Source organism: Cheilinus undulatus, linkage group 11 (assembly GCF_018320785.1).
Source record: "Cheilinus undulatus linkage group 11, ASM1832078v1, whole genome shotgun sequence".
NCBI classification, from domain to species: Eukaryota; Metazoa; Chordata; class Actinopteri; order Labriformes; family Labridae; genus Cheilinus; species Cheilinus undulatus.
Genome location: NC_054875.1, coordinates 26,513,743 through 26,532,511, shown reverse-complemented (window position 1 = coordinate 26,532,511; position 18,769 = coordinate 26,513,743). Strand labels below are relative to the sequence as shown.

The 18,769-nt window shown below is 41.5% G+C and overlaps 1 protein-coding gene across 8 annotated transcripts in view; it reads left to right on the top strand.

Annotated features, from left to right (window-relative positions):
• The window catches only part of LOC121518066 (neuron navigator 1-like), a 121,510-nt gene extending 102,847 nt beyond the window's left edge, over positions 1-18,663 (top strand). For 7 of the 8 annotated variants that reach the window (XM_041800256.1, XM_041800257.1, XM_041800258.1 and 4 more), the window contains 23 exons: positions 68-878; positions 999-1,502; positions 2,291-2,332; positions 4,399-4,547; positions 4,625-4,798; positions 4,910-4,989; positions 5,417-5,494; positions 8,395-8,478; positions 10,473-10,581; positions 10,667-10,788; positions 11,686-11,870; positions 11,975-12,137; positions 12,248-12,446; positions 12,543-12,631; positions 12,730-12,828; positions 12,917-13,088; positions 13,807-14,072; positions 14,156-14,307; positions 14,401-14,472; positions 14,581-14,786; positions 14,864-14,982; positions 15,072-15,260; positions 16,196-18,663. In XM_041800256.1, the coding sequence (XP_041656190.1) occupies positions 68-878; positions 999-1,502; positions 2,291-2,332; positions 4,399-4,547; positions 4,625-4,798; positions 4,910-4,989; positions 5,417-5,494; positions 8,395-8,478; positions 10,473-10,581; positions 10,667-10,788; positions 11,686-11,870; positions 11,975-12,137; positions 12,248-12,446; positions 12,543-12,631; positions 12,730-12,828; positions 12,917-13,088; positions 13,807-14,072; positions 14,156-14,307; positions 14,401-14,472; positions 14,581-14,786; positions 14,864-14,982; positions 15,072-15,260; positions 16,196-16,291 (4,160 nt within the window). In that variant the 3' untranslated portion in view covers positions 16,292-18,663. The remainder of the gene's footprint in view (positions 1-67; positions 879-998; positions 1,503-2,290; positions 2,333-4,398; positions 4,548-4,624; positions 4,799-4,909; positions 4,990-5,416; positions 5,495-8,394; positions 8,479-10,472; positions 10,582-10,666; positions 10,789-11,685; positions 11,871-11,974; positions 12,138-12,247; positions 12,447-12,542; positions 12,632-12,729; positions 12,829-12,916; positions 13,089-13,806; positions 14,073-14,155; positions 14,308-14,400; positions 14,473-14,580; positions 14,787-14,863; positions 14,983-15,071; positions 15,261-16,195) is intronic. The other variant, XM_041800259.1, reaches the window with a different exon arrangement.
• The last annotated feature ends 106 nt before the right edge of the window (positions 18,664-18,769 follow it).

The window sequence follows — 18,769 nt, the reverse complement described above, 5'->3', positions numbered from 1 at the left end:
CAGAGGCTGTACAGGCTTTAAACTGCTCAGACTACTCATCAGGATTTTTTCCCCCTGCTGACTCTAGGTTCAGTCAAGTCAGACGGAAAGCCAATGGATAAATCTCGGTTAGCAGTGAAGACGTCTAGCCTACAGCGTTCCTCTTCTGATGCTGGGAAAGATCACAGAAATGGCACCAGCACTGGGGAGCAACGCAAACCTCCGTCCGGCCTTGTCAGACCCTCAACAGGAGGAAACTTTGGCTTTAAGAAGCCCAACACAGCTAACGGCACTAACAACTCCAGCACACCCACTGTCACCAGCACAGGTGGCAGCTCCATACCCTGCAACTCTACAACTGTGGGGAAGATTCCCAAATCATCTGGTATTCCTGTCAAACCAGTGTCTGGTGGTGGAGGAGGAGGAGGACGGAAGACAAGTCTGGATGTTTCAAACAGCGACCAGAGCGGTTTTCTCTCTCCAAACGCCAGAACGTCTCTCCAGTATCGCTCTCTGCCCCGTCCAGCAAAGACAAGCACCCTTACACTTACCCGACCAAGCTCAGCCCGTCCTGTGAGCACCACCGTGGACACAGGTTCAGGGCTGAGCAAACCATCAGCATCCCAGGGTTCGAGGCTCAAAGAGCCCACCTCAGGATCAGGGTTAAGTAAGTCAGGGGGTCGTGGGATCCCAAGCCCCAGTCCTGTCAATCAGACAGACAGGGAAAAAGAGAAAGAAAAGGCCAGAACTAAATCTGTGGTATCTGACTCTGAGTGTGGAGGTGGCTCTCTGAAGGGCAGCCCAGCTCAGACCCCATCTGAAAACGGAGGGAAGCTGCAGGGGTTGAGACCGCCGAGCAGTGGAAAGAGCATGGATCTGCCCTCACCTAATACACACAGGTACCAGAGCTCATGTTGCAACAATAGATATACAATGTACAGTCTCAAAAATACTGTGACATCTAGATTTTGAATATTACAAATATTAATTTACTTCAATCTGTTCTCCTTTGTCCGCAGGTTGTCCAGTGTACGCAGTATAGCTAAACCTCCCTCCATGGCCCAGCTGGACAAACTGAACTCCAATAGCCTGGATATAGGAGTTCATGACGCCCTCCCACCCAAGATCCCTCCCTACTCTAAACTCCAGGACCTGGCCAGCTCAACCAGCCCCTGTCTGACCCCCAGCCCTGCTCCCTTACTCAATGTGAACTCTTCTTCTTGCTTCTCCAGCTCGGGGACTGGTTTGGGTCCCAGGCAGGTCTCTTCTCTGGGGGTTGAAGTGAGCGCAGGGAGCACCTCTCCCCTTCTTTACCCTCGTCTGTCTGGGCTCCATCGCAGTATGGAGTCACTGTCGCTCCACATGAGTCTGGCCCCAGAGCCCAAGGAGAAGGAGAAGGAGAGGGAGAGTTTGGTGCGGGGTTACACCACCTTAGAGCCCCGAGACAAAGACAGACAGGAAGACAGTGGCCATCCTGCCAGCTGGAGTTCTGGAAGTAAAGTCTCAATGTCGCTCATTGATAGGTGAGAGTAAAATCTGATGAAAGACTACACATATTTGCATATTTTTGCAATCGAAATCCCATTAAATCAGTTTTTATGCTACAGTCAAGTATGGGCATGCAAATTTGTAATACTAATATGGAGCTACATCTACTGGCCATGTTAGGAACTGCAACAATATAATTCATTGTTTAGGGAGGGGAGGAAGGAGAGAGGAGGGTGTTTCAATATGTCCTGCACTATAGTCATGCTTTTCCCCTCAGCACCCTCTCTGGGGGGATCGAAAGGGGATTTTGAAAGCATTTTATGACAAATTTCAGCTCATTCTATCTAAAGAGCCTTTTTTGGACTGCAGTGTCATTTATGATGCCAATAAAAAACACCTTGTAACACAGAGATGACCTACAAATTAAAAGCACACAGATTAAAATGTCTGGTCATTTCAAGCTCAAAGAATTACTTGTTTTTTGCTGTACTGCACATGTTAGTAAAAATGTACAGTGTAATACACAAAAATATAGAATATAGTATAATAAGGATTAAAATACATTTCCATAGTTAACTCATGAGTTATCTGAACCACATGCATGCACTCTTTCAAACACGCTGCCTGATGGGTTTCTGGGCTGTTATTATTTCAGGTCTATTATCAGTGCTGCACAGGCCTCAATGACTGAAGTCATAATTAAGGGCTGACACCAGCTGTCTGACAGTCATACTGTGCCTCTTTGTGCCTGCTGCCTGTTTCTTGAGAGTTTAATAACTCCCTGCACCACTGGTTTAATAATGACATTGTTTAATCTCCACAGTTCTCAGAGAGACAGAAACACGCTGCCAAAGAAAGGTTTGAGGTAAGTGGACACACAAACACACCCTTACAACCTGATTTTCAGTGCTGATAGTTTGACACAATTTGGCCGCTGTCCATTATTCGTACAAGTACAGAGATACCATTGATAAAGTCCTCAGTGAATGACAGATGTGTTAATCCTCATTTTTCCTGTCAATTGTAATTCAAAAACCTGCCTTAATCCCCTCAAAACTCACTCATTGTGTATCCATGGGAACATTTTGTTTTCCATTGAAAGTAGTTGGTATAACATTGAATATCCCTTTAACATTTGAAAACAGAAAATAAACATTCAAAAGACATTTAATAACCTATACTTTTTTTTTACTGTATTTCGTTTTTGAATTGATATGACAAACATATTACATAAATTATACAAATAAATGTACACGGTCATAATAATGGAAAACATGTCTTCATTTAGGAAGTTATAAATGTCAAGAATATTTCACATTAAAGCAGCTTGTAATGATGTTTTGGTAGATCTATAATGAGGCATCCAAACTTATAATCAGTCTGCAGCAAATTCTAATTAAAATGTCATGTTAGGTTGTGAAGCTTGTGCTTAATTGCATTCAGGGCTGCTCATAGATTGGTTTGGCCCCTGAAAAACCAAGAGAATGGGTCCTCCTTAGTTTAGTTTATTGATTTAGCACTTTGCTAGCCTCCTGGCTAACAGTTACCTCATTTTGGACCTGAAGGTGTCAAACTATTACTGGGAATTATTTATTTGTGCTTCTTTTTAACTCCTTTTCAACAATTTTTCAGCTAATTTTTGTCACTTCTTATTGCCCTTTCTTGCCACTTTTAACCCATTTTTGCCACTTCACACCCTTTGTAGCTACTGTTTTGCTACTTTTAACCAATTTTTGCTGTTTTTTTAACCTTGTTTTTTAACCCTGTTTTGCCACTGTAGAGCAAATACTCCTGTTTTACACCCTGTATTACAACTGTTTCGCCACAATACACCCATTTTTGCCACTTTTAGCCCATTTACCAATGTTTTGCAGCTTTAAGCCTATTTATGCAACTGTTTGCCACTTTTTTTACCACCCTTTCTTGTCCTTTTAGCCATTATTGCAACTTCTTGCCTTTTTCACCTATTTTTGCAGATTTTTTATTGACTTTTAACCCATTTTTGTCACTACAGCATAAAAAAATAAAATCACATTTTTTGTTGCTTTGATAAGAGTTGTTGTTCTTCAGGTAAAAAATGAGACATAGTTATCACAGCTTAACTTTACAGTGGACCATGATTTGAAAGGGCCCCCAGTTTGGCGGGACTGCAGAAAGCTCTCCCCTTTGTACCCCTGTATGGGTGGCCTTAATTGTTTTGTATTTCTTGGTTTTTAGGCTTGCTACTGTGTTAATTTTGTAAGAAAACAATTTGACAAGAAAAATCCATTGACATCCTTTTTTTATGACTAAATAGAGTTGACAACATAAATGGTTAATATATTGACAACCAAAATAATAACATCTGGATTCAAAATGCCTTGATAAAGACAAAAGGATGAATGAAGCAAATTTCAGCACAAATGGCACTAATTAAGTCCACCACCTGCTCGAGGTGTGATTTACGAAACAAATCGCAGTGATTATCTTTAAGCATCAACACTCCCGTATTAGTTGCTAACTCTGTGCAGTTTGCTCCTGTTTCATGTCTGAATGTGGAGCTGAGCTGTCAGCGTCTCCCCTCTTTGTTGTACTGAGCTTCTTTCTCATCAGGACCAGGGGTGGAGCCAGTGGAAGCCTGGCTGGCCATGGATCCCCTGATATCTGGCCCTAAAATCCTGAAAAATGATTGACTATTTGTTTTGTCAGCCTTTAAGGGAAAGCTGTGATGTAGGGTTTTTTTCTTTAACAACTTAGCATATCTTAACCTGCATTGGAATTGTTTTCTTAACTTTAATACACTAAAGGTGTTAAATCTGAGTGGCCTGACATTTCTGTCTGTGGCACTTAGTGAAAAAGTTTGGACACCCCTGATCCATAATAACTAAAAGTTTTAATATTCGTCATTGATACAGTAAATTATTTTGACTCTGCCCTTTCCTGTGTTTGTAGTTTCAATGGTGCCTCTCAGGCAGAAAATGAAGGGAAGGAGAAAGGAGAGAGGAGACACTCTCATACTATCCTTGGTATGACTGACTCGCTCACTCTCCCATTGCTGTCCTCACCCACCTCCCTGCCCCGCACCTCTAAGACCAGTATGGGTGAGTGTACCTAATTAGTTGGTCAATTTAAGTACAAATCAGCTCCATCTCATTTAACACCTCTGGTTTCCCTCTAGTGCCCAGCCCTGTTGGCGGACCTCCGAGGATGACTCGATCAAACAGCATCCCAACACACGACGCCTCTCTGGAGCTGTACGGAGCTTCTCCCCTGGGCAGCACATTGTCACTGGCTGATCGTCCACGCAGCATGGTTCGCTCTGGATCCTTCAGGGACAAGGAGCAGGATGAGAGTAAGTCTGCCTATTTATATCCTATACAAAATGTTCTGTTAATTGTTGTTGTGTTACTCTGATTCTAATTTAGACTTGTTCGTTTATTTTGCTCTTAACTCTTTATTTCAGTGCATGGGTCGGTGCTCTCTCTGGCATCCAATGCTTCGTCCAGCTACTCTTCGGTGAGTGTTGGCAGCATGCAGACTCAGGTAGCTATAGCTTTATGTGGTACCGTGTATATGTTTGTTTTACACTTCATATTCTACACAGTACAGACAAAACTTTCTTCCTTGGGTTGCCAAATACCCAATACTCTCTTTCCCTCGCCTGTCCTCTCCTTTACCTCCTGTTTCTCTCTGTCCTGCCTAACATCTTGACTCTTATTCTCCCTGCTGCTATCAAAGGCTGAGGAGAGGATTCAGGGAGAGGTAAGTGTGTTCTTCTCAGCTCTTTCTTCTTCCCCGTCTCATTACCGTCCTTTCATCCATCACTCTCATCACTGTTGTCTGTGGAAAAACAAACCTGACATTCATCTCATGGTCAACACCTTTTCAACACATTGGTTGTATAATGTCAGCTATTTTTAACTCAAGTTACCTTACAGCTTCATGAAATATTTTTCTTTTTTACTCACAGCAAATCCGTAAGCTGAGGAGAGAGTTGGAATCATCCCAGGAGAAGGTGTCGAACCTTACAACTCAGCTAACAGCTAATGTACGTACTGCTGTGTGCCAACTCACTACTCCTTCATTTACATAACAATGCCAGTATCTGTTACCCTGTCTTTTGTTAAAGCCTCAAAAATGCTCTAAAAATTTACTTCAAGTCTTAAGGAAGTAGTCTCTAATTAGTAAGATTGGATTTTATCCCCATGTGTATGTCAACCCTGAGAAACTTCTTTCAGAGCACTGAAAACAAAGGCAAATATCCACCTTGTCATCATAAACATTTAGATTCCGACTTTCATTTATGATTAATAAATAACAAAAGACAGTAGTGGGTTTTCATACATGTAAAAGAAACAAAAATGGAAAACTTTTTTGAGTCAGTCACTTATACAGCAACCTACTGCTATTCAGCTAATCCATGTTTAAACATGGTCCCCATTAAAGGAATATATCAGGATTTATGAAGTTGGATAGTATGAGGTGCTAGGCTATAGTAGTGGCATTAGCCTCCAGTGATTTCCGTGTAATTTGATCCTGTTGTTATTACGAGCTCGGAGAGAGCTGGTGCATAGTGGCTGTAAATGGGAACGTGTTGTCCGCGTAAATTAACGAGTTTTACGAATAAATGGGCCAAGGAAATATGTTGGCTCGCCTGTCTGCTGTGTGGAAAACGTACACAACACTTAATTTCTCCCAAAAATCCCTCTGTGTCAGGCACTAATTTACAATGCAGCTTTCACCATTTTGTATCCTTTCGCCTCTGCATTATGTTTACGGTTCACACATCCGCCGGTGAGCTGTGTGGGTCTCAGTGTAGCAGGGTTAAGCATCGGTAACTACAACGCATTTTTGAGTTTTTTAATCTGTTTTCTTTAGATCCAGAAGATGCCGTGTACTTGCATTTATCCAGGCTGTTTAAACAAGCACACCTCCTGGACACCATACATATCAGCCATTAGAGGAAAAAGGCAACAGTCATAAGCTTACCTGGATGACAGATTTCCATTCGGCCCTTCAAGCCAAGGTCTGTTTTTCCAATTTATCTCCGGAAAGTTGAACAAGGTCCGCAAAACACCAGCGTTTAGGCAGGGAATTCTGGATGGAGAGTGATGCAGACTGCAAGTGTCTGTGAGCCGGTATCCTCTGATTCAATAATGTCCTGAAGAAGTGTCGCAACTACATCCCACTCATGACAACAGTAGCTCTCCGAGTGGGTTGGCATGGATTCGCATTCCACACCTACACCACCAGGTAACTCGGGATCTCTCCTGCTCTAAACTTTCAAATGAAGGTTCTCTGGTCTCTCTTACAGCCCGCTGTATAAGTCTTGTCTGTGTCCATCTGTATAAGTTCTTCTTCAGTGTACTCCAGTTCATATAAATATCCTCTCGTATCCACAGTAAACAGCACATCATCATCACTCGTGTCGAAATCGCTCATTATTTTTGATGAGGTGAGCTTGATGAGGTGTTATTATTCCTGAAGAAGCCCGAAGACCCACACAGCTGACTGGCGGATATGTGAACAGTAAACAGAGTATGGGTATGAGTACAGGCGAGCCAACATATTTCCTTGGCCCATTTATTCGTAAAACTCGTTAATTTACGCGGACAACACATTCCCATCTACAGCCACTATGCACCAGCTCTCTCCGAGCTCGTAATAACAACAGGATCAAATTACACGGAAATCACTGGAGGCTAATGCCACTACTATAGCCAAGCACCTCATACAACCCAACTTCAAAAATCCTGAAATATCCCTTTAAGTCTACATATTACTTCCCTGTCAGTAAGGTGTGTAATGTCCATGAAGTGTCATTGCAAGTGTCAGGATTTTAATGTAACACTGAACTGGTGAGTCTGGGTTGAGATCAGGATTGGGCGAAATCTGTTTTTTGATAACCTCAAACCTTCACACAGCACCATCACTATGACGATAATTAAAGCAATTCCGTGGCTATCTTTTAATACCTCGGGATATAGAATTACTGCCTATTCCAAGTTAAGATGTTAGAGACTATTAATTTGTAGTTGTTGGTCTTTGATAGAATTGGCTTACATTGACAAAAACATCAAGTTCCCGCTCTTTCACAAACTCTCTACGTTTCACACAAGGTAAAAAATTTGCCCTCCATTCAAACTTGGAAAGAGCCCCAGAGAGAGATTTATATTTGTAAACTGTGGCATGTCAGTCATACATCACTTCTGTAACGTGTCAGCACATTTCTTATCCATGGAAGAGCTTGAATAATGCTAACCTCCTCATGAACCTCTCCCTGAGCCACTTAGCTTCAGTCCACCCATACGTACACACAAAGGTTCCTCGTCCTTTCTCTATTCTGCAAGGTTGTCCCTGTACCACCACCCTGCCAGCATTTCTATTGGTCGAAGTGCAGCAGTGCTGCACAGACAGTATTCATAGCATTATGCAGCATGCATCAATCAAGTGTTTTCTTTGTCTTTGTGTGGATGTGAGTGTGTGAGGCTTTTTCATACGGTTTTGACCTTATTATATGAGGACAGTGAATATGCAAAACAGATGCTGGGATCACAACAGGATTAGGTGCTGGATTAATGACTGGGCTGAATCCATTATTTTACTGTATTAATGTATTCTATAAAGGAGAGGGAGAGTAAGTTTCCCTTCCTGTTGGCTTCTAAAATGGGTGTGTGTGAGAGAGAGAGATTAGGGAGGAGGTGGATTTTCCACAGGAGACATCCTGTTCCGCCTTTGTGTGTTATTCAGGGAGAAAAGGGCAGTGGAAATCTGGCAATTGACAGCAATGCAGATGCAAATTTCTTAGTATTTGAATTATTTAACCATTTTGAAGATACCCTCTCAAAGATCATTCTTGCATACTGTGTATATCTGTGTATTAAATATCTTTTGTCTCTTGTTATCTGCATCTGCTTTGGTAAAAATGCCTTTGTCTTTTCTAAACAGGCAAATCTGGTGGCTGCCTTCGAGCAAAGTTTGGCATTGATGACAACTCGGCTGCAGAGTCTGTCAATAAGCCACGAACAGAAGGTAATGTGACATCCACTCATCTCTATTTCAGTTAATCCTATTTCATATGTGACTCAGGACCACAAGCATAAAGAAGAACTGACGGTATTAACAAAGCAGTGACAAATAGCATGATTAGATTACAATAATCATGACTTTAACAGGTTCAATTTAAGAGGCAGCTGCTAGTTAACAAACAACTGTTGACTTCTCTGACTGTACTCACACAGTCATTTAACAAATATTGACTGGTTACATACTAATTAGTAAAAAACTTGATTTCAGTGACCTTGACATTAAACCCAGTAAAAAAAGAGTAAATGTAAATAAAATGAATTAAAGTGATAAAAAAAACAAGCAGATCCTAAAAGGCACTTAAAGTAGTTAAGGAATATAAATAAAAAGATACACAAATAAAACCAATATAAGAGCATAAGGGGGTAGTTAGAAGAAGAAATAAAAAGAGAGCCTTAAAAATCTTCAGACCTTTGTACTCCACCTTTCTGTCTGTCTGCTAAGCAGGCGGCAAAGAGCAGGCAGAGAACTGCTAACCCACATGGAGGTGACTTTGATCACAGCCTGCAGTGAGGAGCTAAATGTAGGTTAGAGGCCCAGGCTGCAGTCCCACAGGGTTACTTAGTACCCCAAAGTGCAAACAGCTTGCACGTGCTCTCACACCAAACACCACATTCCTACATTCTTCAGCCCTTTGTATCTGCGTTGGTGTGAGAGAATTGATCAACGCTCGAGGCGGTGTTCACTGTGTGTATAAATGTGAGGAGTCTCTCCCGGTGCTTCATGCCTTACTGCTCCCCCTGAAAGGCTCGTCTAGACCCTCCAGAAAAAAAAACTTTGTTGTTTGTGCCAGCGCACTGACCTGTGCAGCTCAGCCTTGAGCAGGGGTTTTTTAACTATGAAGAGACGGATCAGGCAGCTCCATTTAGAGAGGAGTGCAATCGACTCAAACATGCAAGAAACAGCACAGCAGGTTCTGTTGTTCTTGATTCTTTTTCTCTTTAAACCATTAACATTAGGGAGATCGAGGGACCTCCTAATGTTAGGTTTAGTCGTTGTACTGGATTAAAACATTAAACAACACCTTGCCTCAGAAATAAACTGCTCTATATCCTGTATATTTAGTCACAGAAGTCACAAATCGTGAAAAGTCTAACCATTCTTAAGGTCCATTTTATGATGCCTGATAGTGGTTTATAACTTTATAATCAGAGGTTGGCAATATAAACTGATTAAAACTACTGACTTTTATTAGTCACCAGAGACATGTGGAAATCTGTATTTAATATATCAAATGAATTTAACAGCATTAGGAGGGAAAACTGAAGAGTTTCTCCACCTTCCTTGGCTTCAATTGCTAAAACAGAATTTCTTAGCAGCCCATTCTATAGGACCTTTATAATGCAGGGGATTGAAAATGAAAATAGAAATCTGATTAATATTTGTTGATTTAAAAAATCTGCTTTTAAAAATCAATAAAGAGGGTGAAACTATTTTATACTTCTGAGGTTTACAAACAAATCCCTCCCCATTGCAGGGCTCATATGTGGTTTGAGATCCTTAAAAGTTCTTGGCTCTGATCTGAATGAACAGTTTCCTTATTGGCTAGAGAGATAAAATAGATCTGACGGTTGTTTTCAGAAGATAATTATACAATAATTGATGAATCAATGCTTGGAAAAATCAAAGTTTCTCTTAAGTATACTGATACTGGCAGTATCAGTCATCATTTTTCTATTACATTCACACTCCTGTGAAGAATTTCTTCAAAATTATGTTATTTGTCTGGGCAAATGTTTTACAGTTGTATAGCTGTGTTTCTTTTAATTTGTCATCCAGTCTATAAATTGCCTTAAAACATGATTTTTTTAATCTGAAATGCTTTTGATGTTTACAGAGCACAGTAGCCACGCGTCCCTGAGGTATTTTAGTGCTTGAAAGGTGCTTGAATTTGACCTTATAAAGATATATGAGCTCTGACGTCTTCATTGCTATTGTAGGATTCAGAGCTGATGGAGCTGAGGGAGACCATCGATGCTCTGAGGGCCAGGAATGAAGAAGCCCAGGCTGTCATACATGGCGCCTTAAACAACCCAGATAATATGAAAGGTTTGGAGATTGACAAGTTCAGTTTTCCGTCCTTCTGTAAGCTTCATGTTTTCCTGTTTTGATGTCTTGTTTCCTTGTTTACCAGACTTACGTATTCGGCGTCAGAACTCGTGTGAGAGCATCTCCAGTCTCAACAGCCTAACCAGCATGTCGAGTGTGGGTAGCATGAAGGATCAAGATGCAAAGAAGAAGAAGAAGAAGAGCTGGGTAAGAGCACACTCTGAATGTGAATCCATATTTTACTCTCTCAGCCCGGCCTCAGTCTGATGTATAAGCAGCACAAATCTGACAACAGCAAGTATGACTAGCCTCTCCCTCCTCTGTGTTGTTATTTTTCTGTTTTAGGTTTTTGAGGTGAGTGCAGTCATTGTGTCCAAATTAAAGCTCTATAATTTTCTATCATGCAGCATGATGGACCATCAACAGAGCCCTCAAGTACCCTCCATCTCTGCTCATTGACCTTGCAGACTATTTGAATATTTGATTTAGAAGGATCCTATGATTCAGTTAGAGTGGCAATCAGCAGACATGACGTTCCATAACAAGGCGTTTTCATTTTGTACTCACATTTTTCAATGCCATATTTTTCTTAATTTATACCATTCATTATTGTGCATTTAGTCCTTCTGTAATATCTTGTACAGCCTTAACAAATAACCTCGTCTTGCTGGGTCCCATCTATAAACATATAAATTGACTCTAACTTTGACTTTTTTTGCAGCAAAACATGAGGAATGTTTTTTCATTTTTGGGAAACACATCTCCTCTTTCTTGCTAAAAGTTTACACCCTGGTATATTTCTACTGATAGTGGGCAAATAAAGAAGCACATTATTAGCAGTAAGACTTGAAATAGATAAATAGCTGGCCTCAAACATTGCATCTAAAAAATCCTCCACTACCTTCTTGTCTCTTTCATGGCAAGAAAGCAAGAAAGTGTTTCCCAAGTTGAAAACTGTTCCTCTCATGTTGAGCATGTGTTGAAGTAACAATCCTAACACCTCTTTCTTTTTTTACTTCTTTTCCTAATAAATGTAGCAGTCCTCTAAATATCAGTCTAATTCTTTAACCAGCTCTCCCTGCTTCTCCCCTCTCCTCTGTGTAGTTGAGGAGCTCATTCAACAAGGCGTTTAGCATCAAGAAAGGCTCCAAAACATACTCAGACATCGAGGAAATCGCCACTCCTGACTCCTCGGCTCCCAACTCTCCAAAGATGCTTCATGAGGGGGGAGAAGGAGGAGAAAACGTCTCCTCAGCTCTGAAAACCTCGGCCTCTGCCACCTCTTCTGTGTGAGTACACAAAAACGCTTGAATCCCAATCTCAGGTCAAAGTGAGATAGCACTTTTAGTTACAAAGGGGTCTGCTTCTGATGAGTGCATCCTGTCATCTTCAGGATCATGGAGAGTACAGAGGAAGGAGACGTTGAGGAAACAGCAGTATCAGAGTTACGTTCTGAACTCTGGGTAAAAGAGAGAGAGCTGACAGACATCCGACTGGAGGCTTTAAGCTCGGCGCATCAGCTAGAGCAGCTCAGAGAAGCCATGAATAACATGCAGGTTTGTTTTTTTTTGTACCTACATTTTCAGTACAGTACATGCATTAATTATAAAGGTAATTATGTGTCGATATGATTTGAATTTAAAATATTTCACTCACTGTGTTCCAGGCAACAGTTGAGAACTTGAAGGCAGAGAATGACCATTTAAAAACAGGAAGTCAGCTCCATCTCCCAAGTTCTGGCCCCACCTCCTCCACCTCCCAGCCCTCAGGCTTAGCATCCCTCCTGGGCCCATCATTGAGGCAGCCAATGAGCATGTCCCTCACCAAGTCCTTCAGCCTCAGTCTGAATGATTGTAAAGATCCAGGTAAAACAAAAACGATTTCACCAATACTCAACTCACAAGAAAACATTCAAGTCAGAATACTGACGTCCTTTCACTTTTTGTTCTCCTTTCTTACAGATTTGTCTCCAGTTGAGACTTTAAGTGTGTCTTCCCAGATGGATGAGGTGTGCATGCGAGTTTTCATCCGTATTGGAGATCAAGCAAAGGTACACACCCTCAATAGCCTCAGTGTTTAATGTATTAAACCTCTCTAACTTAAACAGCTGAGACACTAAGCTTCCCTTCTTTCGCTATGTCTCTGCAGGATAGTAAACAGCAGCAGGAGTTCTACCTGGGCTCAATACTGATCAATGCAAGGACAGACTGGGTCTGTCTGGACTCCCTCATATCTAAGACCTTTAAGGTAAGTAAACAGTTGTTTTTTCTTAAATAGAAAAAAAAAAAACAGAAAGTCTTTGATTTTACAATTCTTTTCTCTTTGTTGTCATCAGGACTACCTGGCTCAAGTGGACCCCACATCTAGCCTTGGTCTGTCCTGTGATTCACTGCTCATGTATCAGCTGACACAGGGAGGGCAGAGGGTAATGGGAGGAGACAAACCTCAAACTTCACCATATTGTTGTCTCAGCGGTGGTTCGGCTAGAATTTTTGTCACCCTTAAAGGTTAGTGGGTGTCCTCAACTGATAGTAAAATGATATCATTCACTATCAAGATTTTGTTTCCTACCTCCTAAGAAGTCACTAGTCTTAGTGTATTTCAGTACACTCACTGTAACCCAGAGATTCAGCATAGTGTGTCAGCACAAAACTGTTTTATGCCATGGTTTTGCTCCAACTACTGCCACATGTCCTTGCCCACTGGCTTCATTTCTGAGGTGCGGCCCAGCTCAGCTCAGAGCAGATGGAGCCCAAGTTCATACAAGGATAAAGAAAATCACACAAACAACACGTTACCCTGTGGTATATATCAGGAACATGGCATGAACTGATGTCAATAGCAGACGCCAGACAGACTGTTTCATACATCCATTGCATGAAATATATATGATAACAGAGATGGAATCTGGCCACTTTTTCTGCTTTGCAAGGTTAGATGCCTCTGGCATGCACCCGAAAGAATGCAGCACACGCTGTGAAAAGGAGCAGTTTGCTCCAGAGTGCATAGCGTGAATGGGATGTTGTGTGGAAATTGAGGGTAACACTCACATGTCACACTTACTTCACACAGTTGCCTTTACTTTTTTGCTTTCCTTTAATTTTAAAAATTCAGTTTTTTTTTAATCTCTGTAATTTATTTAAAAGCAGATTTGATTGAAGATGTTGCCAGGGAGGTTATATGGTACATAGGTCAAACCTTGGCTTGTTGTCTGTCCACCTCCAGGTCTTAGAGAAAAATGTGTTGACTCTCTGGTGTTTGAGACTCTGATCCCTAAGCCGATGATGCTGCACTACATCAGTTTGCTGCTGAAGCACAGGCGCCTGGTTCTGTCTGGACCCAGCGGGACGGGAAAGACTTACCTGGCTCAGCGTCTGGCCCATTACCTCCTGCAGCGCAGCCAAAGCGACTTGTCTGAGGCAGATCATGAGCCGTGCCTCGCAGGTCGCGGTGCTGCCGTCACCTTCAACATGCATCGTCAGACGCAGAAGGTAGGACATAAATAGTATCTTCTAACTTATATTTTTGATCCTGTACAGAACACACTGGAGATTTACCTATTTCACTTCCACAGGAGTTGCAGTTGTATTTGTCCAATCTAGCCAATCAGATTGACAGAGAGAGTGGAGGAGAGCTACCACTGGCTGTTTTGATTGATGACATCAGTGACTCAGCAGCCATTACTGAGCTTGTAAACGGAGCTCTCACCTGCAAGTATCATAAATGGTGAGTCATATGAAATAGTTTCTCTATTTTACTGCAGAAATGAAATAAAATTTGGCTCAGGAAAGGATATAATTCCCTCTTTTGATATTTCAGTCCTTACATCATTGGAACAACTAATCAACCTGTGAAGATGTCGTCTAACCATGGACTGCACCTTAGCTTCAGGTGAGCACAAAGCTGCATATTCATGATTCCTCTGCTGTTCAACTTTTAAATGCAAAATAAAGCTTTTGTGTAGAGGGCAAAAGTAATATTTTTTTCTTATGATCACAGGATGGTGATGTTCTCCAACAATGTGGAGCCAGCAAACGGATTCCTAGTGAGGTACCTGCATCGTAAAGCTGTCGAGGCCTATCAGGAGAAAGAGCAGGATGCAGCACGTCACCAGGCCCTCCTACATGTACTGGACTGGGTCCCTCAGCTCTGGTATCACCTGCACACTTTCCTGGAGAAACACAGCACTTCAGACTTCCTCATAGGTAAGAAACATCAGAAAAAATGTTGTTAATTTGATATGCCACAGGAGTTGATTTAACAGAAAAATCCCCTCTCTCAGGTCCCTGCTTCTTCCTGTCATGTCCCGTATCAGTGGCCGAGTTCAGACAGTGGTTCATTGACCTTTGGAATCACTCCATCATACCTTACCTGCAGGAGGGGGCCAAAGATGGCATCAAGGTGAACATACAGAGATACTTTCAATCTACCAGTAATGGTAGCAGTAAAGGTTAATGCTCTCATCCTTTTGCTAACCTCTTTTTTTTCAGGTACACGGGCACAAAGCTGTGTGGGAGGATCCAGTGGAGTGGGTGAGAGGGACTCTACCTTGGCCAAATGCACAGCAGGATCAGTCCAGGCTCTTCCATCTACCTCCCCCCAGCATTGGTCCACCCAGTGAGGAGAAGAAGCCCCCCAAAGATACACCTCCACCCAGCACACTGGAGTCAGACCCACTGGTGAGGGGATTTTAAATGAGAAATTGTCTTGATTAAAGAGAGAATGGGAATTGTACAGTTTCCTTTTGATCATCTGGGTGTAAACTCTGCAGCACTGTTTTCTGTGACAACCTCAGAGAGGATGAGACGGACTTTGAATTTTGAACACCATAGTAATCAATGGGGGCGTGAGTTCCTCGGTGGCGCTGCTTAGGTGTGGGTCTGCCGCCTCAGACGGCCATTCTAGTTTCTTTATTTAATGTCCATCTGCTACTGAGGCTGAGAAATGCTGTATATTTTTTCAGGAAATCATCAGATTCTTGGAGGTTGCTTTCAAACAAAATTTAAGTTTTAGAGGGTGTTTTAATGGAGGAATTAGGTCTAAATAGGTTAAACTTTTATAAAACTATCATAATAATGAATTTTCATCCTTCATTCAAACTCATATATTTTTAATTTTTTTGTTTGCTGATAAAAAGCTGAAGAACTTGTCGCTGATGTCCTTGTATAAAGGACAGGTGTTTAGAAAAAGCAGCTCTGTTTCCATCTCCTGTTGGCTGCACTGGGTGCACAGTTTGTCTTCCTTTGGGATCCAGCTTTGTCTATGGCCTCCCCTCCTGATGGCGAGGCTGTTCTCACTGAGTCTGTACATGGTCAGACATTTCCTCAGCTGTGCTTCAGTCACAGTGCTTAAGTATTCTCTAACTTCATATTCCCCATTAAGGGACAAGTAACAATCCAGTTTCCTTTGTTTTTTGTTGATTCTAGCTGATGAGTTAGTTTTCTTTTGCTGTTGAATAATTTGGTTTAAGCTGGTTGGTTTTGTGTCTGAAGACTACAGGTGAGCAGAGTCTCTGTACCAGTTGTTTGAGGGGGAAGCTCTCAGCAGTCTCTCTGAAGGTCAAGGCCAGCCCTAACTGTAACCTAACCCTCTTCGTCCCTCCTGTTCTCCTCAGATGGCCATGCTGCTGAAGCTCCAGGAGTCGGCAAATTACATAGAGTCTCCAGAGCGGGAGGGCTGCTTGGATCCCACTCTGCAGGCTACACTCTGAGGACAGCACTCATCTATTAGTCTCATTACAGAACTATAAACTCTTTATTAAGATCAACACAACGAGTGTGGCCCTAAAGAGACTTTAAAGACTTGATAGTAAACTCTACTGTGTGCTCAATGAGCAGCAAAGCTAAGTGTAAAGGATCTACCAGAGATTATAGATGAAGGTTTGCTCTGCCCTGCTATTGGGACTTTGGAAAGACAAAGTGCTTTCAAAGGAAGCTGTGATGATCACGTCAGGGAACGACTTCTCTGCCCTCTTTTTGCTCCACATAAAATGTTGAATTTGCAAGTGCATGGTAACCTGATTAGTATGATGCAAAATATACATATAATCCTATCAGTCCTCACCCATTCTTTTCTGTTCCTAATGTTTTTATTGGCCGATACTTTCCAAAACTTTTTGGTGCTTACAGTTCTGATTTTCTTTGAAGGTGCATGCTCTGTTTCAAAAATAATTCATGATAAGTAGGATCATCACGCGACAACAGCCAAAAATGCACTTTATTTTCTATTCATAGAAATTGGACTTTAGGAGGCTGTGTCAGTGATGGTGTATCAAAAAGGAGGATGAGTTTGGCCAAATTTATGCAGTTCACTAGAAATCCCTCTAGATGGCAGCATCTTCCTTGCTCTGCCTCTCCTGCTGTGCGATGTCTGACTTCTCAAAGGTGCTAAGAAAAAACAGTCTTGGCACCACAGCTATGAAAATGGCCTTGAATGTTTTTCTTTTGCAGTTCAGCCATTGAGTCAATCATGGACCGAATGTCAAAGATGTAAAAGCAACATGCATGGGTTAAGATTTAAGGAAATAGTGAGGCAGTGTTGGTTTTTGTAGAAATGTCATAAATGGACTTAGTAGCCACTGGTTTCCTCCTGTTATAAATCCTCAACATGCAGTGTTATCAACTCAAGAAAACAACAATTCTTGTTTTATCAGGCCGACACTTCTGGCTATGCTTGCGTGTACTCTGTAGTTATAGATCAGTTTTAACAGAATTTCTTGTGATAGATGAGGATACAGCTTTGAAAATCTTGATTTTGTAGGATTTTATACTCAAAAACCATGGGATAACAGCAACTTCCACCTATAGGCTTCATATCCTCAACAAAGGCTGAGGTTTTAAAATTTATCCACCACTGTTTGAATCATTTCTCATTCATTTTATCACAAAGAGGGAAAAAACTGCCATCAAGGTATTAAAAAATCTGCAAGCTTTTTCTTCCCGATTGCATTTGCTTTTTATACCTTTGATAACATTTTTACAGTGTAGATATCATGATCCTTCCCACACTTGTCAAGGATACTGTCTGAGTAAGGGCTGATGAAAGGTTGAAACTCATCTTTTAAGTGGCTTCCTCCTTTTCTTTCCCCTCATTGGTTTGCACATAATATATGTTAGAGTTCTAGATGACAGAGTATTTATTGCTCATATCTTTGACTGTTCTTGGGTGAAGGAAAACAAATTAAAAAGATGTGAAGTAGAAGGGATCTTCTTAAACCTCCTGGCCCCCTATGCCCTAAAGTACCTCAGACTGCCGTATTCTGCCCAGATGTTCCTCTACTTCTCCAAACAGGGTGCTGGTGTAAAGTAGAGACATGATGCCTACTTGTAACTGTGCCTGAAACACAATTTGGCCTGAAGCTGCATTTGGCTGCTTTAATTTACCACATGGAGGCCTCAGTTTAGAGGAAACATCATCACTTCCTCTCACCTACTCTGATGTCACTTTATATCGTCACCTAGATGCCCAATTGAGTCAGAGAGTGTTTTTTATGTGATCTGAGCTGTCGGCTCAGGTGATGTTTGTGTGGGTAGGAATTTGGGCTGCTTGTGTCACTATGTTTAAACTAAAGAGTGAGAGATTTGACATCTTTAAAGAGTTTCCTGAGAGTTAGAAGCAGATGTGATGTTGATCCAGGTATCCTTAATGTGTTTTTCCAAAGTTTATTTCATTGGACCTACCACACTTAACCTTATCGCGGGAGGGATTTTTTAAGAACTGGATATCTTCCTCTTTTTTGTTTTTAAGAGCTGACATTTGTTTTAGTTTTTTTTTTCTTATGCAAATATTTGTAAAGGTTCTTTTTTCTCTTTTGTACATGGCATCATTATTGTAAAACTGTAAATAGTGCATCTGCGACAACAATCATTAAAAACATGTCTATATGTAGATCTGAGAGAAGGCATTGTACTTTGATGCAGAAAATGAGCATCTTTTGTGGATTTATTGTCTTCCTCCAGTAGGAAGGAGCACTTGGCTTGAAAGGAGGCCTAAGAATGGTTTCATGACATGTCTCTATAACCACATTAAATCTCATATGCCTAACATTGAGCAAAGGACACAATAAAGTCATGCCATTCTTCACACCACCACTTGTCTCTGCTTTCTGTTATTTCAATGTTGCCCACTAGAGGGCGCTGATGTCTCTTTATCAGCATTAAACGAGTCCGTATCAGTTTAATTTATTTGC